Source organism: Lissotriton vulgaris, chromosome 11, assembly GCF_964263255.1.
Source record: "Lissotriton vulgaris chromosome 11, aLisVul1.2, whole genome shotgun sequence".
Lineage (NCBI taxonomy): Eukaryota > Metazoa > Chordata > Amphibia > Caudata > Salamandridae > Lissotriton > Lissotriton vulgaris.
In genome coordinates this window covers 1,004,959,588-1,004,985,512 of record NC_141699.1, presented here as the reverse complement: position 1 = coordinate 1,004,985,512, position 25,925 = coordinate 1,004,959,588, and the positions used below count along the sequence as shown (strand labels likewise).

Sequence of the window (25,925 nt, the reverse complement as noted above, 5' to 3'; positions counted from 1 at the left end):
TGTTGGGTACTGCAGACAGTGGATCGTGGGTTTCGCGGCTATAGCTAAACCCTTGATTAACATGACAAAGAAAGGAGCGGAAGACCCAGTTTGTTGGAATGATGAATGCATGACTGCTTGGGAAACATTACGAAACTGTCTGTGCACAGCTCCGGCATTAGGAATGCCTGACTACACTAAGAACTTTGAACTGTTCTGTGACACGAGAGACAATTGTGCGCTCTCGGTCTTAACCCAGGAACATGGTCTGATTAGACGTCCCGTGGCCTACTTTTCGGCCGCCCTAGATCCAGTGGCTGCTGGATTACCTGGGTGCCTGAAAGCAGTAGCTGCTACCTGTACAAGCCTAGAGCAGAGTGAGAACATTGTGATGGGACATCCTGTCACTGTATTTGTTCCACATTCAGTTGTGATCTTGCTCACCCGAACCAAGACACAGTATCTCACCCCTAGTCGGCTGACTAAGTATGAGAGGATTCTCATTGGTGCAGAAAATGTAATAATTACCCGATGTAACGTACTAAACCCTGCCACTCTATTACCCCTCCCCATTGATGTAGAGGCAGGAGGTGAAATTGACCATAACTGCATAGACTTGACTGAATTTAGCACAAAACCCCGTCCTGATATTAGAGAAGTGGCCTTAGTTGATGAAGACCTCAAAATGTTTGTGGACGGTTCATGCTTGAGACATGAGAATGGAGGTTTGAGTGCTGCCTATGCTGTAGTCACTTTGGAAAAGACCCTGGAAGCTTCCTATCTTTACGCAGTTAAATCTGCTCAAGTAGCGGAGCTCATTGCTCTAACAAGAGCTTGTAAAATTGGGAAAAACAAAAGAGTAACAGTTTATACTGACAGCCAGTACTGTTACGGGGTTGTTCATGACTTCGGCCAGCTCTGGTTGCAAAGAGAATTCATGACTTCCTCAGGTTCTCCTATCCGAAATGGAAAACCAGTACAAAACTTACTAGAAGCCATCCAATTGCCCAAAGAATTGGCTGTGGTCAAGTGTGCGGCTCACCGATCTGGAAATGATGAGGTGACAGCCGGAAACAGATATGCTGACCAAATTGCCCAGTACTGCGCCCGACATAAAATGTCCCTCCTAATTAAATTATGGGGAGGTGAAAGCAGCTGCCAACTGATGTTGTTTGAAAGATTGGGGACATGGGATGAATTGAGAGAACTACAACAGACAACAGACAAGAAAGAAAGGGACATGTGGAGGCAGGATGAATGTAAACCCAGAAAAGGGGATGGTGTTGTGGTCCACAAGACTGGTATGCCTGTACTACCTGAACGACTGGTTACCGCAATGGCACGGATAATACATGAACCAACACATATTGGGAGGGATGCCATGTGCCGTATGTTTGAAAAGGTGTTCTACAGTTCAAAATTCAGGAGCACAGCGGACAAACTTTGTCAGAGGTGTTTAGTGTGTCAACAGTTCAATGCAGGAAAGAAGACAGTAGTGGAACAAAGTACCATTGGGAGAGCAGAAGGTCCCTTCATTAGGATGCAGGCAGACTTCATAACAATGCCCATGTGCAAAGGATATCGATATATCCTGGTCATAGTTTGCTTGTTTTCCCGGTGGGTGGAGGCTTACCCAGCAAAGAAGAATGATGCCCTGACTGTAGCTAAATTATTACTTAGGGAACTGATACCACGCTTTGGAATTCTAGAGACAATTGAAACAGACCAAGGTGGACATTTTTCAAACGAGGTCCTAAAAGAACTCTGCAAAGCATTCAAAATGGAGCAAAGGCTGCACTGTGCCTATCATCCAGAGGCTTCTGGAATAGTCGAGCAGATAAACGGCACTCTCAAGTCCAGGCTGGGAAAACTGTGTGACTCCACAAAAATGAATTGGATAGAAGCTTTGCCCATGGTGCTGATGAGCTTGAGAAGTATTCCAAACAGAAAGACAGGCCTGAGCCCCCATGAAGTGCTGATGGGAAGAATGATGCGACAGGCATGGGTACCTGGACACAAACTGCTAAGTATTTCTGATGATATGGTGCTAGAGTACTGCAGGCAGTTGGGTGACCAAGTGCGTTCTATCTCTCACCAGATTGGAGAGACTGCTGTCGAATGGCCTACAACTCCAGCACACAATCTGAGACCAGGTGATTGGGTGGTGTTAAAGAAACACACCCGGACGAGTTGCCTTGGACCGAAGTGGGGCAGGCCTCGACAAGTGATCCTTGTCACCACAACTGCTGTGAAGTGTGCTGGTGTACCAAAGTGGATCCATGCAAGTCACACGAAGAAGGTGACTGGAGAAATCGCGACTGAAGCCGAAGGTGGTCCAGCTGAGGAGACTCCAGAAGAGGGTCCGGATCCCGCTGACATCGAACTACCAGGCACAAGTCAAGAAGTTGAATGGTTCCCTGCTGATGACCAGGTTCTTGATCCAATAAGAACCAGAAAATACTCTTACCTAGGTAGTGAGTGGGATAGTGCAGGTGAGTCAGAACAAGAAGGAGAAGGTCAGATCATCAAAGCCATCATAACATCTGATCAGGGAATAGGCCAAGTAGGGACAGAACAAGTCATCGACACTCCTCCTTCTGAGACAGAGGAGACTGGAAAGGGACAGATAGTAGTCAAAGCAGAAGTTCATGCGGAAGAAAATCAAGAGATCGAAGAGCATGAACCAGGCCAGTTAGTAATAGATGAACGTGTTCAGGAAGAAGAGTCCAGTGAATCACTGACGAACGAAGATCGAAAACAGTCTACCCCTGAACTAGGTCAGATTAAGGACCAGGCAGAAGAAATAGATAAAAGACCTGGAACTAGTCAGACAGGTAGGGAAAAAGACACTGCTGAAGCAATAGTGCGACAAAGAAGAAAAAGCAAAAGGGTTCACGAGGAAGAGCAAGTTTCCTCGACTACAAACAGGATCGAAAAGAAGGATGAACCCCGATATGTAAAAAGACTAAGAATAAGAATAAAAACAGTCGAAGAAAAACTAAAGGACCGAAAAAGGGCTGAAAGTGAAAGGAAAGAAGCCCGAGGAAAGTCCATCCGAAAGGGCGGCAGAGTAAAGAAACAAAACAGACTGTATCGTAGCCCTGAGTGGACCTATTTGGTGTTGGAAGAAATTGATGAGCCCGAAGCTTGTGGCAAAAGCGACGAAGGGTCCATTGCTGGTCGGAGTTCAGACGAAGACCCTCCTTGAGGTGAAGCAAAGTAAAAACCTCAGCTGAGAAGAAACGAAGAGGGGTTGAGAAAGCCACCTGTAAGATAAAATGTCTGATTCAAATGTCACTGGAAGATCCAGATTTAGCTGTTGCAAGACATGCTGTAAAATATGCATCTGTAGTGTAGTGGTACTAGTAATGATATGGATAGGATTAACAGTGTTTATACCTTTTATGATAAGCAAAGACCCTAACATGTATCCTACAGACTTGACGACACAAGACGCAGAAGTTGTACATACTGAAGAAACACCACGAAGTGTAGAAAGACATGACAATGCAATGAGTCTGAGACATACACGACCCGATTTAGAAGCATCAGATGAGGGAGAACTACATTATCCCCAAATGAAGAACAGGACACACTTAAATGTTTTCGCAAACCTTTTAGTGCACTATGTAGAAGCTATGGAAATAGAAGATTGCTATGTCTGCATGATGCTACCTACTTCAGTAGCTGAAGGCGTGACATATCACCATTTACCCCTGACCTATGGAATCTCCTGTAGTATATTAGCAAGCTTATTCTATAGAAGCACTTTACAGTACTATTACTCAAACACTGACGTTATCTTTTCAGAACTTCCTATTAGAGGGAATCTGAACCTTGTACATACCCTTGGTGGAGTGACTCGCTACATGGGGGAATATTTCCTGACTATAGGTGACATAGATCTGAATGAAGCTCGTAGAGACAACTTGACGTGTTCCTTACATGCTCAAGAGAAAATGTTCTTGAAAATGGCAGAGAAGAGAAGGGAAAAGTTTCAGAAAAAGGCAAATGACGAACAGAACAGAACCCCTAGATGGGCAGAAAACATGGATAACACCTCACAAAGCGAAGTTACTCCTGCTCTGTTGCTGGATTTTGAACGAAAAGGGAAACTCTGTCTTCATAGAGAAAAGACTAGTTATTATAACAATGTATTCATTGGTTCCAGCGAGTGTGAACATAATTACAAGGTAATTGGAGGTTGGGGTTTCAAAAATGGGTCAGAACCTGTGTTTCCAGGAATTTATTATATATGTGGAAACCAGGCTTATTTCAAATTGCCGGATCACTGGTATGGAAGCTGCTACTTTGGCATTGTCTTTCCGAAAATATACCATGTGAACAATGCAGCTGGAAGCAATGAGATTACTAATGGCTTAGTGCGTAGAAAACGTGAAAGTGTAGGAGAAATTATAGGTGATATTTTTAGCGCACTGATACCTGGAATGGGGGTAGCTCTGAATACTCATAGAATCTGCAAATTATCTACAGTAGTGGATCGGTTATCTACTGACACTGCTGCTGGATTTCTGATGATCAATACTGAAATGGTTGCGATCAGATCAATGGTTTTACAGAATCGCCTTGCTCTTGATACCTTATTGGCAAAAGAGGGCGGGGTCTGCAGGATGCTGAGGGCACAACATTGTTGCACTTACATTCCTGATAAAAGTGTCGAAATTAAGAAGTATATAAGAAACATTACTAATTTGGAAAAAGAGCTCAAACCATTAGAGGTTGACAGTGCCTGGAAGAGACTGACTGATGGTCTCTCCTCTGTAGGTAATTGGTTCTCTAACTTAGGTAAAAGCCTTTTATGGAAAATACTGATGCCAATAGTTGGAATAGGTGTGATTGTTCTGATCATATTCATCTGTTGCAAATGCCAGAAATGCAGAAAATATGTAGTGAATAAAAGAGGAAAGCGAAAAGCTGAAGACTTAGAATTAGAAGAATTAAGAAACCAGATATATAAGAAAATAAAGAACAATCATACACGCAGAGAGGCGGAGAGAAAGCTCAACAATAAGTTCATTGAGGTTGAGATGGATGAATTTGATGAATGAAGTTGGCATCTGTTTTCATGTGTAGTGATGATAGTAAATATCATCAAAGAGGGGATTGATGGAGCAAGGATTCGCACGTAACGCGACTTGCTCTCTTCATGAACCTCGGCTTAAATCATAACTGTACTAACTCTGATTGTTTGTCATTTATTTGTATTTCCCCAACACACGGGTGTCCCTAGGAGGCTTGCCTATGCGTTTTTCATCATAATCAAGCTTGCACATTAATAAAATGGCCGCTTTGCAGAAATCCAGTCTGCGCATGCGTCGGTCGTACCCATGTGACGTGACGCACTCGCAATCTGGAGGGAAAAGTTCGCTCATGCGCAGTGATGTTAAAATGGCCGCTTGTCACTAATCATGCTTCATGCTATCTTAAGCCGCTTTTATCTATGCATCTTTTCTGCACTAACTCTTAATGCTATAAGTATTATAAAATAAGGGATTAAGAGTAGTTGGTCATGGTGTACAGTGTATTCATTTTATTCTGTGTTATTAATTTGTTTTCGCTTACTTTACATGTACCGCGTAAATGAGGGCCTTGACGTGAGGTTGGAATCCATTTTGAAGCTGACGTATCCCGCATCACATGACCTAAGATCTGGGACGTGCAGCAATGGAACCTGACCAGATTGGCCATTGAAAAGGGGACTGTCCTTTCCAGGCGCACCTTTGCCCTTGAAGACTTTCTATTTTTATTCTAAAATGCGCAACAATGCTGCAAACCTTTTCTTCACTATTGTACTTTCCCACACGTAGGCCTGGGAACCAGGTGTTAGGGGGAGGGGTAATGTCACATGCAGTATAGGTGGTACCTATGATTAAACCACCTCCCTTGACCAATCAGAAGATGGGATTTTGTCATTTTGCAACATTTATGGGTGGTCTTGGGGACTCAAAACAGTATATATAGCCTAGCTTAGCTTAGAGAAATTGTCCGACTTGTCCGACTAGCAGACCTGTCACTGACCCTACGAACTCTATAGGGGCCTGATACAGAGTGCTGCGGAGCATTCTGCCTGAAACTTTCCACAAACTCCAAGGGGTGGAAATTAGTCCTAAGTGCTAAGCGAAGCACTTTGCTGGGAGATTCGAAGACCCAATCGGGGTTATTGGCGGATTCCGTGCAGAAGAGGGGGTAACGCTGGCGTTGCATCCGATGCTGTGAGGGGTTGGTCGTGCCTTGGTGAACCCAGTCCTGACCCAGACCTGAGGGGTATCCTGTCCTGACTGTCCATGAGCTGTACCTGCTCACCTCCTGGTGTTTCCCTGAATCCTTGAGGGTCCTTGTCCCGTTCTTTCCTAACTGACCCGTGGCCAGGGTTAGTCCTCATTCTCACCTAGGTAAATATTGACATAGGTGTCTGTCTACACTCTAATCTCAACTTTTCCTCCTCTGATTAAAGCAATCTTGCCTGTGATATTCTCCATATCTCCTTTGAATGTAATTTCATGCAATTGATTATTAGTAAATGTTCCACTTTTACCCTTCCTATAGGACATTGTTAAAATCCGACTGTTTATCTAGCTTGTTCCATTTATTCCCCTTTCCCTTAGTATGGTTGCCGTGGAGTTAGTAAAGATAGCATAAGGTTTAGGAATTAGTATAAAGGGATTAGGCCACACCTTAGGTCTTTCCTCACGTCTTTGCCCTAGATTAAAACTGTATTAGATAAATGGTTCCTTATGATTTATGCCCTATAGTGTTCCCTTTTACTCTATGATACTCACCCTCCTCCAGAGTTATATTCTGGTCTTAATACTGATCATTGATGTATTACTTTGCATTTGCCTGCTTGTAATGACATTTTCGTCCTAAACTTATACTATATAAAACCCTTAAAACCATCAAGGTGTCTGTGGTCATTATACCTAAAGTGATATTAAAGGTATTTAATGTGTAAAGTAGAATTTTCTCCTCTTTAGGAAAACCCTTATCACCTATCCACTGCTAGCTCCTGATCTGTCAGGAGTAATGTGCCTGTGGTAAGTCAGGTACATGAATAGTAAGTGGTGTAAGAATCACCCAACCGATTACTCATAAGAGCGTGCATGAAATCGCCTGGTTCACCCCAGTATAAAACGTTAACATTGGAAATAATCACGCCAGGGCCCAGTGCGTGGAAAAGTTTGGTGAGCCGGGTGACCCGCGCGCTCTATCACAGCAAATTGCACGGACATTGGATGGCATACACAGTGTACTTGGTTTTGCAATTTGTGTGTTCATTGTGGCGCCAGAACTTCTTCCCATCGGTGAATAGTGACCCCTCCATGGTGAGTTCGCAGACGGAACAGGTCCCACACTTGCGGTGCCCCGTAACAGGATTTGCTCCAAAGATGGTATTCTGGTGATCCCTTTTAGGTTGCGGTCTAGTCGATGTTATCATTTGCCCAATGCTCCTGTTCTTTTTCAGAGCAAAGAGGGGGGCGCCTATGTCCGGAAGGATTTCCTTGACCAGGTGCCAACTGCGTCTGATGATTTTTTGCAGCTGGTTGGTGTGGGGGCCGAAGGTGGAAACGCATACCATCCGGTCCGTCGCGGGTTTGGATCTTTTTTCAAGGAGGTGTTCCCTTGGTGTCCATCTCGCTCTCTTCATAGAGTGTTTCAAGAGCTTCTGGGGGTAGCCACGTTCCTGTAACTTGGAGGTCAGTGCTTGTCCATGTAGTTCGAATTGCTCGATGGTGGTACAGTTACGTCGGACGCGGAGGTATTGGCCATAAGGGAGATTGTCCCTTAGGCTGCGCGGATGGTAGCTCTTGTAATGAAGAGCATTGTTTTTATCCGTCTTCTTCTGGTACAAAGAGCATGACAATGCGTTTTCTTTTACTGAGACTTCGACATCCAGAAACGGGAGTGTTTTTTCATGATAGCTCAGGCTGAATTTAATGTCTGGGCTCCTGTTGTTCAGCCACACATGGAATTCTTCCAACTGTATAGATGTGCCATTCCACACGCACCAAACATCATCTATAAATCGGAGCCATTGTCCGATGGAGTCTCTGTAGGGGTTGTTATTCAGGACAAACTTTTCTTCAAACTGGCCCATAAACAGGATGGCCATTTCAGGGGCGAAAGGACAGCCCATCGCTGAGCCTTTAATTTGTAAGAACATTTCGTCCTCAAAGGTGAAGAAGTTTTTCTTGAGGGCCACCGTAGCCAGAGAGATTATTAGTTCTGTAGGCACCCTGTGTGGGCGCGGTCGACCCTCCAGATAGAGTTCCATGACATCCAAACCGTCTTGCTGGGGTATTTGGGTGTATAGCGAGGACACATCCATGGTAGCCAATAACTGACAAGAAGGATCAAATGGTACACCTTCGACCTTGTTGATGAAGTCCATTGTGTCCCTTAGATAGGATGGCACTTGTACAACCAGCGGTTTCAAAAACACATCCACAAATTTGGAAATGGGCTCTAGAACAGAGTCACACCCAGAAACTATTGGGCGCCCCGGTGGTACTTTGGGGTCTTTATGCACCTTGGGTAAGAAGTACAGATGTGGAGTCCGTGGATGTTGTTTGATCAGGTACTGTGATTCCTTTGGTCCCAGAATTCCTGCGTCCCTGGCTGCGTTTACGAGTCCTCTTATTTGGTCCTGGATTTGGACAGTTGGATCATGACTGATCTTGCGGTACCACTCCGGGTTGTATACGTGATTGCGTCCCTCTGTCCGGTATAGTTCCTTGGACCAAAGGACCACCGCTCCCCCCTTGTCCGCTTGCCTGATAACCGCTTCCTTCTGAGTCTTGAGTTCAACAATGGCTTCTCTGTGTTTTTTGGAAATGTTTCTTGGAACAAACGGGCGTTGATTCTCTAGTGCATTGAGCGATGACATGACTGAGCGTTCAAACGCTAGAATGTTTTTGGATACATTATGATTGGCCGGGCAGAAGGAGGATTTGTTCCTCAGGCCTGAAGCTTCCGTGGTGACTTGTTCATTTGCATCCTTAAAAAACCATCGCAGTCGGATCTTCCGAAAGAATTCCATCACTTCCAGTTTTATCTTGGTAAAGTCCATGGCAACCCCAGGGACAAAGGAAAGGCCCATTTCTAGAACCTCTTGTTCAGCTTTTGACAAGGTCTTCTCAGAGATGTTAATGATGGCCGACGGTTTTATGAGTTGTAATGCTTCTTGCGGGTGGTCATTTCCCATTGGGGCTTGAATCTTGTCCTCTTTGGCTGTTGGCCTTGGCCTAAAAAAGGCCTCTTGGGGGTGTTCCTGTTCTGCTGGTTTCTATTCGACGAGCCTTCTCCTGCATCAGAGTCCTCCATCGATTCAGAGGAAGATGTTTCCGAGAAGGTAGTGAATCTTCTCTTTGATCTCCCCTGATTGGAGTTCAAATACCTGATTGAGTCCGATCTACTGTAGAATTCGTCTTTTAATTAGGGGTACACGTTATCAATGTTGAAGTTCTTCTGATCTTTTTCAAACTTCGTTGTTTTAAAATTGATGGTGTTGTCTCGGAACGTGACCAGTTCCTTTTCAATTTTTTCAAGAAGAGCTTTAGCCTCTATTTCCGTGTGGTTATCCCTAATGGCTTTGAGTTGTTCCTCAATTTCCTCTTCTTCTTTTTTGAGGATTCGCTGGGCAGTCTCGACTGTGTGTACCATTAGGTCCCTACTGCATTTAGTGCTGATAAAGCTGAACCCTTTGCGGTAAACCGGGTCATCGGTAAAGATGACCCGGTTTACCGATGAAAGATGAGGAGGTTCGCCAGCGCATCATTCAGCACCGCTCAAGAATTAACAATAAAATCCTGACAGCCCCACTTGTTTCACACTTTTTGCAAAAAAACCATTCCAGTTAAGACATCAGATGGATAGTCCTGGCGGTCATCAGGGGTGGCAGTGGAGACCCTGATCTGCGCTTGTCTCAGAAAGAAGCGTACCTCATTCTGAAGTTTGACACGTCTAACACTGGCCTGAACGAAATGTCTGAAATTTCCAGTCTGTGATCCAACCCCTAGTTCCTCGGCTGAGCTTGGTTGTGCTGCTGATTTTTAAAACCCGGTTGTTCATTTACTTTCTACATAATAGTCTGTACATGTTGTGCATACTATGATTGTTGTTGCATTGTCTTGGCACCCTGTCCAATAGTTGGTAGGCTCACTATGTCTTGCTGATACAGTGTCCAACACGCAGTCAATCTGATTGCAAATACCTTTGCCCCGGTATGATCACACGCTGTACTCACTAGGTCCTGTGCCCAACAAAAGTCTGTCAATATTCATCTAAAAATGGCCCGAACTACATGGACCATGATCCTTCACTCACTCCGCCCACTAGCCACTCCCACAAGCCAACCGGCCAGGGAGTTTTCAAATATTCAAGCAAGCGCTGAGACACACTAACAGACTGTGCGTGTTCCAGTCCGAGATACTCCGAGTGATTGAATCCTCCTGACAAAGTAAGTGGATTGCAGGTTCCCTGCCAAAACGCGCTAAGCGCCATATCGCCATGACCCTCCGCCCCATGGGAAAGCTTGGTTTAATTACCCTTGCCCTCTTGTAACGCAGGTCCCGGCTCACTTATAGACCAGCTCTGAAGTGATTTCTGACATCAGTTGCCACACGTTGCACAAGCTACTCATTCAGGTAGGAATTGTTACTCGGCTCCGCAACTTACACATTTTGTCTCACACTGGAGTACTTGTCTAATCTCGCGCGCCGATTTCTGTGTGTCATTTTCAGCTTGCGTATCGAAACATTGTCAATATGTAAGCAGTCCCACTCTCGTGTGTGTACCGCGTGGCGGACAACTAAACCTTTAAGAACCTGAACCGGCTAACCACAGGTACGAGCTCTTGTCCTTGATGGCATTAGGCGATATGTATCAGTATAGCCCGAAAGTTCCTACCCGGACTAGGGTGCTAAGCTCCAATTTTGTATGTTTTCACAGAATCAACCCCTTTCCTGGCGATTTACCGACACCAAGGCACATTCTTTGCCACGTGCAGGTATAAGTCTTTTCATGGTGTGGAGTCATTGCTAAAAGTTTTCACACAACTACTATATCTAACTCTGACACCCACTCGGTATATTGTTACAGAATCATTGTTCCCAGTCCCTGTCCTGAAGAGAACCGTCAATAATCCGGTTCGAAACGCGTCGACATACCCATCCTGTGGTTATTCAAAAGGGTGCACCTAGGAAGAGAAAGTAAACACCACCTGGGACCCTAGTGGTGCAACCCATTATAAATATCAACCACAGTGTTGTCAGGCAGGCAGGCGTACTACTCCATCTGTCCCCGCCTGTCCTTTGGTTTCACATCCCCATGGACTGGTTGTACCCTTGCTTTTTGTAGGAATTTTCTCACTGTATATAAATGCAATTAATGTTTGAATATTGATTAATGTTATTGCTTTTTTTTGGTGTGTCTTTTATAACTGTCTTTATTCAATCGTGTTTCTTTCACCTTGTAAATAATGTATATTGGTATGTGTGTACAAATGTAAATACTGCATTCATGTATTCACTGTTGTGACAGTCTTTGGTTTGCCCATGCGTTTTGATGAATCTAAAAAACAGATAAAAATTAAATAAATTTGTTTTTGGTACCGAAGACCTTGGTAACGTAGTACATTTCGACTGCGTGACTGATACTAACGATACAAACTTTTCCTATCCAGCCACTCTGTTCTGTTTACTTTGTTGTTGAGATCCGGGCTGGGTAGACGTAGGATCCAAAACCTTTGTTGTTCTACAGTTTGGTTGTGCGGGCGGTGGCTCGCAAGGTTTTTGTCGCTTTTCGACACAAAAGGGTAGTCGATTTTTTCATCAATTGTAAACAGGGGAGGCCTTTGCTTCCCTCTAAAAAAGCCAACATGGCTGAACAAGACACGTTATCGTTCAGTGAGGATCATATTAAAAAATTAATGTCAGACTCCACACTCTTTTCATCTGTCAAACTCAGCAGCACAGCCAAACAGCTCAACTATGCCGAAAAACTAACCAGACTTCGGAAAAAACATGTCCGAACGGAATTACATGGCCACTTTCTACTTGCAAACTTGAGAGCTGGTACTATCCCATGGGGCCTCCAGATTAAAAACGTCCCTGTCATCTTTACCGATGACCCGGTTTACCGCAAAGGGTTCAGCTTTATCAGCACTAAATGCAGTAGGGACCTAATGGTACACACAGTCGAGACTGCCCAGCGAATCCTCAAAAAAGAAGAAGAGGAAATTGAGGAACAACTCAAAGCCATTAGGGATAACCACACGGAAATAGAGGCTAAAGCTCTTCTTGAAAAAATTGAAAAGGAACTGGTCACGTTCCGAGACAACACCATCAATTTTAAAACAACGAAGTTTGAAAAAGATCAGAAGAACTTCAACATTGATAACGTGTACCCCTACTTAAAAGACGAATTCTACAGTAGATCGGACCCAATCAGGTATTTGAACTCCAATCAGGGGAGATCAAAGAGAAGATTCACTACCTTCTCGGAAACATCTTCCTCTGAATCGATGGAGGACTCTGATGCAGGAGAAGGCCCGTCGAATAGAAACCAGCAGAACAGGAACACCCCCAAGAGGCCTTTTTTAGGCCAAGGCCAACAGCCAAAGAGGACAAGATTCAAGCCCCAATGGGAAATGATCACCCGCAAGAAGCATTACAACTCATAAAACCGTCGGCCATCATTAACATCTCTGAGAAGACCTTGTCAAAAGCTGAACAAGAGGTTCTAGAAATGGGCCTTTCCTTTGTCCCTGGGGTTGCCATGGACTTTACCAAGATAAAACTGGAAGTGATGGAATTATTTCGGAAGATCCGACTGCGATGGTTTTTTAAGGATGCAAATGAACAAGTCACCACGGAAGCTTCAGGCCTGAGGAACAAATCCTCCTTCTGCCCGGCCAATCATAATGTATCCAAAAACATTCTAGCGTTTGAACGCTCAGTCATGTCATCGCTCAATGCACTAGAGAATCAACGCCCGTTTGTTCCAAGAAACATTTCCAAAAAACACAGAGAAGCCATTGTTGAACTCAAGACTCAGAAGGAAGCGGTTATCAGGCAAGCGGACAAGGGGGGAGCGGTGGTCCTTTGGTCCAAGGAACTATACCGGACAGAGGGACGCAATCACGTATACAACCAGGAGTGGTACCGCAAGATCAGTCATGATCCAACTGTCCAAATCCAGGACCAAATAAGAGGACTCGTAAACGCAGCCAGGGACGCAGGAATTCTGGGACCAAAGGAATCACAGTACCTGATCAAACAACATCCACGGACTCCACATCTGTTCTTCTTACCCAAGGTGCATAAAGACCCCAAAGTACCACCGGGGCGCCCAATAGTTTCTGGGTGTGACTCTGTTCTAGAGCCCATTTCCAAATTTGTGGATGTGTTTTTGAAACCGCTGGTTGTACAAGTGCCATCCTATCTAAGGGACACAATGGACTTCATCAACAAGGTCGAAGGTGTACCATTTGATCCTTCTTGTCAGTTATTGGCTACCATGGATGTGTCCTCGCTATACACCCAAATACCCCAGCAAGACGGTTTGGATGTCATGGAACTCTATCTGGAGGGTCGACCGCGCCCACACAGGGTGCCTACAGAACTAATAATCTCTCTGGCTACGGTGGCCCTCAAGAAAAACTTCTTCACCTTTGAGGACGAAATGTTCTTACAAATTAAAGGCTCGGCGATGGGCTGTCCTTTCGCCCCCGAAATGGCCATCCTGTTTATGGGCCAGTTTGAAGAAAAGTTTGTCCTGAATAACAACCCCTACAGAGACTCCATCGGACAATGGCTCCGATTTATAGATGATGTTTGGTGCGTGTGGAATGGCACATCTATACAGTTGGAAGAATTCCATGTGTGGCTGAACAACAGGAGCCCAGACATTAAATTCAGCCTGAGCTATCATGAAAAAACACTCCCGTTTCTGGATGTCGAAGTCTCAATAAAAGAAAACGCATTGTCATGCTCTTTGTACCAGAAGAAGACGGATAAAAACAATGCTCTTCATTACAAGAGCTACCATCCGCGCAGCCTAAGGGACAATCTCCCTTATGGCCAATACCTCCGCGTCCGACGTAACTGTACCACCATCGAGCAATTCGAACTACATGGACAAGCACTGACCTCCAAGTTACAGGAACGTGGCTACCCCCAGAAGCTCTTGAAACACTCTATGAAGAGAGCGAGATGGACACCAAGGGAACACCTCCTTGAAAAAAGATCCAAACCCGCGACGGACCGGATGGTATGAGTTTCCACCTTCGGCCCCCACACCAACCAGCTGCAAAAAATCATCAGACGCAGTTGGCACCTGGTCAAGGAAATCCTTCCGGACATAGGCGCCCCCCTCTTTGCTCTGAAAAAGAACAGGAGCATTGGGCAAATGATAACATCGACTAGACCGCAACCTAAAAGGGATCACCAGAATACCATCTTTGGAGCAAATCCTGTTACGGGGCACCGCAAGTGTGGGACCTGTTCCGTTTGCGAACTCACCATGGAGGGGTCACTATTCACCGATGGGAAGAAGTTCTGGCGCCACAATGAACACACAAATTGCAAAACCAAGTACACTGTGTATGCCATCCAATGTCCGTGCAATTTGCTGTACATCGGCAAAACCACTCAGGAGGTTCGCCAGCGCATCATTCAGCACCGCTCAAGAATTAACAATAAAATCCTGACAGCCCCACTTGTTTCACACTTTTTGCAAAAAAACCATTTCAGTCAAGACATCAGATGGACAGTCCTGGCGGTCATCAGGGGTGGCAGTGGAGACCCTGATCTGCGCTTGTCTCAGAAAGAAGCGTACCTCATTCTGAAGTTTGACACGTCTAACACTGGCCTGAACGAAATGTCTGAAATTTCCAGTCTGTGATCCAACCCCTAGTTCCTCGGCTGAGCTTGGTTGTGCTGCTGATTTTTAAAACCCGGTTGTTCATTTACTTTCTACATAATAGTCTGTACATGTTGTGCATACTATGATTGTTGTTGCATTGTCTTGGCACCCTGTCCAATAGTTGGTAGGCTCACTATGTCTTGCTGATACAGTGTCCAACACGCAGTCAATCTGATTGCAAATACCTTTGCCCCGGTATGATCACACGCTGTACTCACTAGGTCCTGTGCCCAACAAAAGTCTGTCAATATTCATCTAAAAATGGCCCGAACTACATGGACCATGATCCTTCACTCACTCCGCCCACTAGCCACTCCCACAAGCCAACCGGCCAGGGAGTTTTCAAATATTCAAGCAAGCGCTGAGACACACTAACAGACTGTGCGTGTTCCAGTCCGAGATACTCCGAGTGATTGAATCCTCCTGACAAAGTAAGTGGATTGCAGGTTCCCTGCCAAAACGCGCTAAGCGCCATATCGCCATGACCCTCCGCCCCATGGGAAAGCTTGGTTTAATTACCCTTGCCCTCTTGTAACGCAGGTCCCGGCTCACTTATAGACCAGCTCTGAAGTGATTTCTGACATCAGTTGCCACACGTTGCACAAGCTACTCATTCAGGTAGGAATTGTTACTCGGCTCCGCAACTTACACATTTTGTCTCACACTGGAGTACTTGTCTAATCTCGCGCGCCGATTTCTGTGTGTCATTTTCAGCTTACGTATCGAAACATTGTCAATATGTAAGCAGTCCCACTCTCGTGTGTGTACCGCGTGGCGGACAACTAAACCTTTAAGAACCCGAACCGGCTAACCACAGGTACGAGCTCTTGTCCTTGATGGCATTAGGCGATATGTATCAGTATAGCCCGAAAGTTCCTACCCGGACTAGGGTGCTAAGCTCCAATTTTGTATGTTTTCACAGAATCAACCCCTTTCCTGGAGATTTACCGACACCAAGGCACATTCTTTGCCACGTGCAGGTATAAGTCTTTTCATGGTGTGGAGTCATTGCTAAAAGTTTTCACACAACTATTATATCTAACTCTGACACCCACTCTGTATATTGTTACAGAATCATTGTTCCCAGTCCCTGTCCTGAAGAGAACCGTCAATAATCCGGTTCGAAACGCGTCGACATACCCATCCTGTGGTTATTCAAAAGGGTGCACCTAGGAAGAGAAAGTAAACACCACCTGGGACCCTAGTGGTGCAACCCATTATAAATATCAACCACAGTGTTGTCAGGCAGGCAGGCGTACTACTCCATCTGTCCCCGCCTGTCCTTTGGTTTCACATCCCCATGGACTGGTTGTACCCTTGCTTTTTGTAGGAATTTTCTCACTGTATATAAATGCAATTAATGTTTGAATATTGATTAATGTTATTGCTTTTTTTTGGTGTGTCTTTTATAACTGTCTTTATTCAATCGCGTTTCTTTCACCTTGTAAATAATATATATTGGTATGTGTGTACAAATGTAAATACTGCATTCATGTATTCACTGTCGTGACAGTCTTTGGTTTGCCCATGCGTTTTGATGAATCTAAAAAACAGATAAAAATTAAATAAATTTGTTTTTGGTACCGAAGACCTTGGTAACGTAGTACATTTCGACTGCGTGACTGATACTAACGATACAAACTTTTCCTATCCAGCCACTCTGTTCTGTTAGAATGGATGGCACAAAATAAAAGTAACAACGATTGTGTCCTTAGATGGTATTAGGCTCTTCAACCATTTTGCTTTGAAACCCTCCATCGTAGGGTGAGTCAGCAAACCAATTCGGATTACCTATACCGATATCCCCATGAGAGTTTTCTTGGTACCAAGAAAGTAAGGGAATGGGGACGTGAGGACTTACATACCTAGGAATCCTCTCCTGCCCGTTCTCTGCCTTGCTGAGCTCTCGCTGTAGTTCCTCAACACTGTATGACCTGGAAATGGAAAGAAAGGAAAATTAAGCAGACTGACGAATCAGTAAAAGAGACTGGTCTCTTTAAACAGACCCAAGGAGCTAACCAATGGAAAGGCAACTGCGGAAAGAAAACAGAGGCGCAAACCCGGGAAAAGGGGAGAAGAACCACAGACGCAAGGTCCCAGGAGGACAGAACGGAATCTGAGGAAGGAAGAAATGCCCAGAATAATGCTGCCGAGTGGAAGGAGTGCCCACCTCAAAGGGAAACCGCTGCGGAAACTCTGGACAGTTAAGGCAGAGCAAGAGAGTAGCAGGCCAGATTTTGAATATATCGGGAAGGAGAGAGAGGGAAGGATATGGAACACAGGCAGTGTTGGTGGAGGGTGTATTAGCACAGTGTACGTTTTCCCAAGTCAAATATCTGAATCCAAAAGGAAATGCCAACATATAAATAAATATACATACACAAAAAGGAAAAGTCCTAAATATTCTGGGCGGAATATTATAAAGAAAAAGGAGATTGAAATCCCTATTGTATCCACACGAGTAGGAATTTAGACAAATACATGAAAAGGGATATTCCATAGAAAACCGCCCAGATTAGACTTTCCTGAATAGTCCCAAGATACGGGATATATAATTTATTTTTTTCTTTTCTCTTCTGATACTTCTAATTTCTATAAATATGGAAGGGAGGAAAAAAGGGAACATAAAGAAGGGGCGCTACTAATCTTTTATGTCTAGTGAATGGCAGATCAGTCACACAATAACCTTCGGTTGCCTTCACTGGGACAGTACTGATTTTCCTACCTAACCACCAGAGGTGTTGGTGACAAAGACTTTTAGTTAGATATTAACTCTGGAATCATTACTTACTGCTCGTTTCTTTTTTCTGCCGAGAATCCGGGTAACACAGCCACACTCGAAGACCTAGAAGAAGAAAAGGAGAAGACAGAAAATCAATATTTTAAGAGATTTTGATTAACATTTACGTATATAAATATCACAACACTTTGAATAAAAGACACCACTGAGAAACAAATTAAGCCTCCTTGTCTGTACATCCAGCCCATTCTCCCAAAAGTACCACAAGTGGTGTCAGAAGTCCGATCTGGAAGCATGGAGGCGGTGGTGAACAAGATGACTGAGAGCCATGAGAAGCTGGAGCAGGAGTTGGAAAAATTCCTCAATACAGCAGCGGAAGATTGTGAAGCAATACACAAGACCCTGACAACACAATATACGATGCAGGAGACAGCCCTTGGGAGATTGGCCGATACCCTGGGACAACAAAGAGGGCATATCACGTTGCCCTTAGTGGTTCTGCAGAAGATCCATATGTTTTCTTTACCAATTTCGAGAGAATGGCACAGGCCACATCCTGGCTGGCTGACGGATGGAGGCAATATCTAGATCCTTTGTTAATGGGGGTGTTATAATCCATCTGCCAGGCTTCAAATCCTTGGAGTACTATTCCCGATACTGAGATAAAAGGAACATTCTGGAGCGATTGGGGTTTGATGATGAAACTTACTGAAAAAAATTGCATCATCTTAAAGAAGGAGCCCAAGAAATACCCATGGCATGGTATTACAGGGTGAAAGGCTTTACTGACCGTTGGATAAAACCCCTCACAGCAACTAAGGAGGACATAAAGGAAAAGATATTCCTGAAGCAATACCTCACCTCACGTCGGCCTACCATACAGGAATGGGGCATACCCATCTAACTCTAGAACGAGATGTTCAAATAGCTAGCACCTGAAGTTAAGCTCAAGAACTACAAAAAGGGAGGGATGATTCAAACTGAAGAAGACCAAGGGCCAGATGTAGGTCGCCAAATACCGGTCGGTAACGGCCCAAAGTTTGTAAAATCGGCCGTTACCGACCGGTATAGCGAGAAAGAGATGTAGGTGCCAAAAAAATTCCAAATCGGTAAATATCAATCGGAAAAATTCCGACTCGGAATTCTCTGAGTTCATATTTACCGAATCGGTATTCACAGATAGGAAAATTACCGAGTCGCATACACCGATTCGGTAAATAAGGAATCGGAAAACATGCCCATCGAGATGTAGGAAAGGCCAAAAATACCGAATTCATCGAAATTCGGTATTTAGGAGTCTGTATTTACCATGGACTGAAAGGTGGTGGTAACCATGTGGATGCTATAAACAAGGTCCCAAAATGCAACCCTCCAGTCAAAATGGCTGCACTCTATGTGATTGCGAGGAGGCGAAGGCTACAGGCAGCAGGACTGAGGGTATGGCAAAGGGAGGAGCAGGTGTACAGGCAGAGGATCACTCTGTTCCAATTGACTGAGCTTGAGATACTCCAGAGGTACAGGCTGCACCCCAATACCATCATGGACCTAATAAGGGACCTCCACCCATACCTGGATCATCCAACACCCAGGGCCCACGCCATTCCTCCCCATGTCCAGGTGCTGTGTAGCATACACCTGCTTGCCTCTGGGAGCTACCAGAGTGTGATAGCTGCAGTAGGAGGTGTATCCCAGAGCTGTCTGTCCCGTTTCTTCAGGAAGTTCCTGGATGTCATGACTCAGAGAATGGGACATTACATACAGTTCCCTGACACACCTGCGGAACTTGCCAAAACTAAAGCAGACTTCTATGGACTGGCTCACTTCCCGCATGTGATCGGCTGCATTGATGGCACCCACATTCCTCTATGCCCACCTGCAGCCACCAAACACATATACAGAAACCGTAAGTCTACGCACTCCATCAACGTGCAGGTGGTATGCAACGCAGGGAACATCATCACCGACATAGTTGCCAAATTTCCAGGGAGCACGCACGACTCCTACATATTCCAGAAAGGTGGAATATACACACGGCTACTGAATGGCGATTTTGGAGATGGTTATCTGCTAGGTAAATATGTTGTACACACCCTGAAATGGATCTCAGCTAAATGTGAAATGTGTATGAAACTCATGTGACTCTCGTTCTCTCCCAGGTGATAGTGCATATGCCCTGCGTTCCTTTGTGCTGACACCGTACCTGAACCCAACCAACAGAGCAGAAAGGCGATACAATGTGGCATACAGGTCCACCCGCAACTTGTGGAGAGAATCTTTGGACTCCTGAAGAGCAGGTTCCGTTGCCTCCACAAAAGTGGAGGTGCGCGACAGTACACCCCCATCCTGTGTTGCAAAATAATAGTGACCTGTGCCATATTGCACAATTTGGCTACCAAGGAAGGCACAGAGGTGGAGTTGACACATCATGAGAACATAGATGAGGACCAAGAACATGCAGAGCCCCAGGCAACAGGGCCAGCAGCACTAGATGGCAGATTGAGACGGACTGAAATTACACAACGATATTTCTAGGTAAAGTATGACACACACACAGGTATACTTCAGGACATGAGTAGTTTAATCTGCACTACTCACTGCACTATGTACTGCACTGTACATTCATGTCACATGAATGTACGTCAATGTCACTGGCTGCACATACTCAGTTGCTGTCACTGTGTGCAGTAGAGTCAGTCTCCTGCATAGTTCAGTGCTTGCGTCCTCGCACTACATTGCGGGATTTAGGTGCCTGTCCTTCAGGTTCCCTGCTGGTGCCTGACTCTGCATGGCTGTGCCTGCCGCCCCTGCGCACCTCCTGGACAGGTGTACTGGAGCCACTCCTGCTGGTTGACCCCTCAGTCTCCTCCACACCCGTGTCACCAGCATTGCCTGTGTTTGAGGTCAACATCTGCTCCATTGCAGAGGTCACTCTACCCATGCCCCGTGTTAAGTCAGTGCAGCAGTGCTCTATTGCTTCCTGCATTGAGATGGAGCGTCTGCAGAGGAGAGCTGTGTTGGCAGCGAACCTAATCATGGCCTTGGTCTGTTGGCGCATGTACTGCCGTTCCCCGGCACGCTGGAGATGTTCCCTGTCAAGCTTGTCGGAGAGGACTCCCATGTATGTTGAAATGTCAGAGATCCCTTGTGCTATCAGGTCCAGGCTAGATGCCATTTGGATTATGCCCTTGTCCATGTTGGACATTGTGGCGCTCATACTACGCACCTGCCGATGCATGGCTTGCAGTGATTTGGCCTGCTGGCGTTGAACTTTCACCATCGTGCCCTCCAGCCCACAGAACACGCTCTCCCCATCCTGGCCCTCCCCACCATCACGTGCCCTCCTGCCAAGGACAGTAGTGCGCGCTGAACCTGCAGACATAGTTGGTCTTGGCCTGTCAGCCACTGGCGCACTCTTCTGGGGGACATCTTCCTCATCCTCTGAATCGGAGGTCTGCAGGATCCTCTGCGGGGGCTCCGCCTGGCTACTTTCCCCTCCCGGCATGGGCGTGTTTGTGAGGTCAGGAGACCCAAAAAACAGAGGGGACATTGGGATAGGTGTAGTGGGTGGGTCTGGTGATGAGGGGTCCTGGGTGGGGTCGTCTCCACCTTCTCCTGCGCTGTGACGACTTTTCCTCTTTTCTTTCTCCCCTCTTTTAATTGGTGCTGCCCTCTCCTCCCTCGGCGGGGCAGAACTGCGTGACGACTCTCCTGTGGAATCAAATTGACATAGGGTCAATGTTGTTGTTTGTCTGTGTGTATTTCTTAATTAAATGGTCTGCACACCTTTGCACAGTCCACATTGCTTGTTTGGGGATGTGTGTGGCATGCCTTGCTGAGTCATGTGTGGTGTACTTTGCATCTGTGTGTACATGACTACGTCTACCATGATGCATTGCTGGCACAAAATCTGAGCTCTCCTGCTGTGTCATGTGTGTACACAGTGGGGTGCAGGGTTGGGATAGCTGGGGGTGCATGTGGGTACATGCCTCTTACCTTGTTTCTTGGCTGCTTTCGCTGTGCTATCCAGGTCTCCTATCCCATGGATGCATTCAGGCTCCATGGTGGATGCAACTTGCTCCTCTATTGGTGTCAGTGTTGGGGCTCTGCTTCTGCCACCTCCAGTCACACCTGCATCCTTTTTCAGTGCTGCAATCTTCTTCTTGGTCACTATGCGCAGGTCATACCACCGCTTTTTGATGTCCTCAATGTCCCGGTGGGTGATTCCTATGGCATTCACTTAGCCCTGAATAGCTAGCCAGATGTTCCTCTTCACAGTCTCTGCAACATGCAGAGACTGCCTCACAAATATTTGGCTGTACTGGCTAACTATTTCATCCACAGCCGCCTGTAGTTCCTCTGGGCTGAACTTAAGCTTCCTTTTCCTCTCACCACCATCCTTCTGTCCTTCCTGTGCCTCCATTCTGTCAGTCTGCTTGCCTGTGGATGCTCTGCTCCTCTCTCCTCTGCAGATTTGTTTGTTCAGTTGGTTTCCACCTGCATGGGTGTGGCCACTCCCAGGTACTGGGGTGGGGTGCTTCTCTCTCATTGGTTGGATTCACAGGGCCTTGGCTGTGGGGTGTGTAGGCTGTCCCTGATTGGTTGACAGGCTCACATGGCGTGTTTCAAACTCCCGAATCGGTAATTACCGAGTCAGTAAAATCCGAATCGGAATTTTCCGAATCGGTGAATCCCATTCATTCCTATGGGCAATGTGGCCCATAGGATTGCTTGGGTTTCACCGACTCGGATTTTACCGACTCGGTTAATTCCGATTCGGTAATTACCGATTTGGCTTACCGAGTCATACCGAATCGGTAACTTTTACCGATTTTTTAGCTACATTTACAGATTCAGGAATAGCGATTCGGTATGAGTCGGTATTTATGAATCGGTAAATGGAAATTACCTACATCTGGCCTAAGTTCAGTACCTGTTCGTCATCCTTCTCCCTTTGCTGAAAAAAATCTGAACTTCTCACTTTATTGCCTGGTCCTGAAGTACAGACTACTATATCTAGACCACAAGGTTTTCAATGTGGAAGGTCTGGACATATAGTGAGATTCTGCCCTCAAAAGGAGGTGCCAAAGAAACAGAAATGACTCGAGTCCTATCTAATAATGCTACGAGGAATCGTCTCCCTGATGACTGTGAGGTATCCGTTAATGATGTACCAGTTACTGCCTTGGTAAACACTGGATGTCTGCAAAGTGTTATGCAGGCCCAAGTCTTACCTAATCCTGCTCTTCAGACTCACGAAATAGAGAAGGTTCAGTGTGTACATGGGGAGAGTGAAGGATACCCCGTAGCAGACACACGCCTACAACACAGAGATCTACCAGCGGTTACCCTCAAAGCGGGTCTCATAACCAAACTATCAAAACCTATGATCACAGGTAACCATTATCCTCATCTCAATTTCTTTGTGCAAGATACCTGCAAGGAGGGAGACGATTGGTCGACTACCGCTCCTTTCTCTCACGTGGGCAACCACGAATGGCAATCTGCCAAGCAGAGAAAAAGTATCGAACAGCAAAGGGAGGATTATGGACAAATCCCTTTAAAGGTCTTTTCTACACAGGTGGAGGATTTTATCTGGGAGAATGACTGCAATTTCAGGACAGCTGAAAGGGAGGAGCCCTCATTCTCCAAGGCCTGGATTGTAGCAGTCGACCAGGAACAGCCGAAAATAGTAGGTCCCCAAATCTATGTGCACAACGGGTTGTTGTACAAAAAAGGTGGCACTAAGGATCCTACTCAATTATTGATCCCCACCCCTTTTAAGGATAAGGTCCTATTCTTGGCCCACAGTCAACTTCTGGGAGGTCATTTGGGGAGGAAAGAAAACAAATGGGCCATTTTAGATAAATTCTACTGGGCAGGTGTTTTTCAACAAGTACAAAAACACTGCAAAGAATGTCCTACTTTCCAAAGTTTAGCGGGTATAAAACACCCAGAGTACACATGATGGCATTGCCCATAACAGATGTACCCTTCACCTGAGTGGGGATGGACATACTAGGCCCTCTCTTACCCTCTAGGAGTGGATATCGTTATGTGTTAGTACTTGTTGCCTATGCCACACGTTTTTCTGAAGCAAATGCTCTGCGCAATCTCAATACTATGAATGTGGCCAAAGCCATGATTGATGTGTCCGCTGGGGTGGGTTTCCCAAAGGAAATTATGACAGATCAAGAGACCCCTTTGTTTCCAAAATGATGAGCAAAGTCTGTCACATGTTGGGTGGTACTCATATACGAATAGCCGCCTATCACCCCCAAACTGACTGACTGGTTGAGCGATATAATGCCACCTTGGAAAACACTTTTCAAAAACTACTGAACTCTGAAACGAGACATTGGGAAGATATGCTACCCTTGCCCGCGTTTGCCATAAAGAGCAAAGTCCAGAGGAGTACAGGTTGTTCACCATTTGAACTTGTACACGGACGGCAACCTAGCTCTCTGTTAGACATGGTGAAAGAAAAATTGGAGAATCAAGGGGACGGCACTAAACATTTGCCCCAGTATGTAGCAAGGCTACAGACACATCTTGGTCAAATACAGAGTATGGTGAAGGAAACACCAGGAACAGACGCAAATTCAGCACAAGTATTTGCAATGCAATAGGTCTCGCATTTACGAGCGATTGAGCTATTGGCATTGTAATTGACAGTGCCTTTTAATTATATGTTTGGAAAACCTGCAAGTGCTGCGTAAACCTGTACTTTGTACTTATAGGGGTTACTTTTGAGAAGCAAGGCTGGCAGTAAAGACTATAAGTACAAAGTGCGTCTTCACCGCTTGCAGGTTTTGTAAACACATAAATAAAAGGCATTGTCATTTACAATGCCAATAGCTCAAACTCTCGCAAATGCGAGACCTATTGCATTGCAAATGCTTGTCTATCCCATGCTACTGTTGATCAGTACCATTTAAGGTTTTCCTTCTTATTTGAGACACTAATCAATACCTAATCACCTAAGTGGTGTGCTTACTTTTACCCATTTGGTGTTTACGGGTCATCTATAGGCTTTACCACAATCCACTTTCTTAAGAGCCCATTCATTTGTTTGTTACTCAAGTTAAACTTCTAAATAACAATGCTGAACGTGCATTACTATATATAAACTATAAAAACACCAGTGACCAGTTTAATATGTAATTTTTGTCACTATTGAGTAAATGGAGGGCATTCAAGACCGACTCACGCATTTGTGTATATTTATAGGCATCCCATAGCCTATCTAAAAATAGGACAAAAAATAAAGAATGTGGCCTCAGGCCAGAGCTCCTGACTTTGCAGCTGGGGAACCAGGTACAAGCCTCGGCGTCAGCTCAACATCATGTGATTCTGGGCAAATCACTTAATCTCTCCATGCTTAACAAAAAAGAATGTTCCTTGTGCTCATCTTAAAGTCAAGTTCGCACAATATAAAACTACAAAAATTATTATTTTTTTTAACCCCTTCCATGCTCATGACGAGCTCAGCTCGTCATGAGGCACAGTTGAGCTGTGCTGATGACGAGCTGAGCTCGTCATGACACCAGTAAAATGGCAATTTTCAGCACAGGGGAAAAATAACCACAGCAGCGATGTGGTTAATCACCCAATCTTTATAGAAGCCTCTCCGCTTCATGTAGGATAGATTTTTGACAATAGCTGCGACTGCAGCTTGGACCGCAAAATTAATGAGATGCACAAATGATAAAATGGCCTAGGGCCGGGGTTTTTGGCTGAAATTACTGCTTCCAGTTAAAGGAGGAGGCACGAGTTGTTGACGATCAATGTGTAGAGTGTTTGTATTTTGAGCAGCCCTTGAAAGAACGAATAAAGGAGTAAAACCGGTATTAAAGTTGTTGTCTTCATTAACGCACAATTACCCCACAGAGACACCGGAATAGGAGGCGAGCGCGCGCATGTTCCCTGGAAGAAGAGCAGTTTATATCACCTTGTTGAATACCGTTGATTGTGCAGCGCGATTGGGAAATGTATGTACAAGTATGTGATTGTGACTTTGACGTTGACTGTGCAGGCACGTGGTCTTGATCACACCGTGCACCGGATGTAGGAACTGATCGTGTAGTTGGCATTAAGAAATGTGCTGGAACTGGCAGTCACGGCTAGTGGATAAGACTTGGACTGCTAGAGCACTGAAGTTTTGTTATAAGAGGAAGGTGTGCAACGCTTGCTTAATCTCAAGTAGGGTAGGTCTAGAGTGAGTGAGCGCCTAATAGAGGGAGTGATGCAGTGCACGAGTGACTGA

General features: G+C 45.4%; 1 protein-coding gene across 6 annotated transcripts in view; it reads right to left on the bottom strand.

Annotated features, from left to right (window-relative positions):
• LRRC34 (leucine rich repeat containing 34) overlaps positions 1–25,925 on the bottom strand; it is a 327,003-nt gene that overhangs the window by 265,830 nt on the left and 35,248 nt on the right. For all 6 annotated transcript variants that reach the window (XM_086944309.1, XM_086944310.1, XM_086944306.1 and 3 more), the window contains 2 exons: positions 17,714–17,767; positions 16,788–16,856 (listed from right to left, as the gene is read on the bottom strand). In XM_086944309.1, the coding sequence (XP_086800435.1) occupies positions 16,788–16,856; positions 17,714–17,767 (123 nt within the window). The remainder of the gene's footprint in view (positions 1–16,787; positions 16,857–17,713; positions 17,768–25,925) is intronic.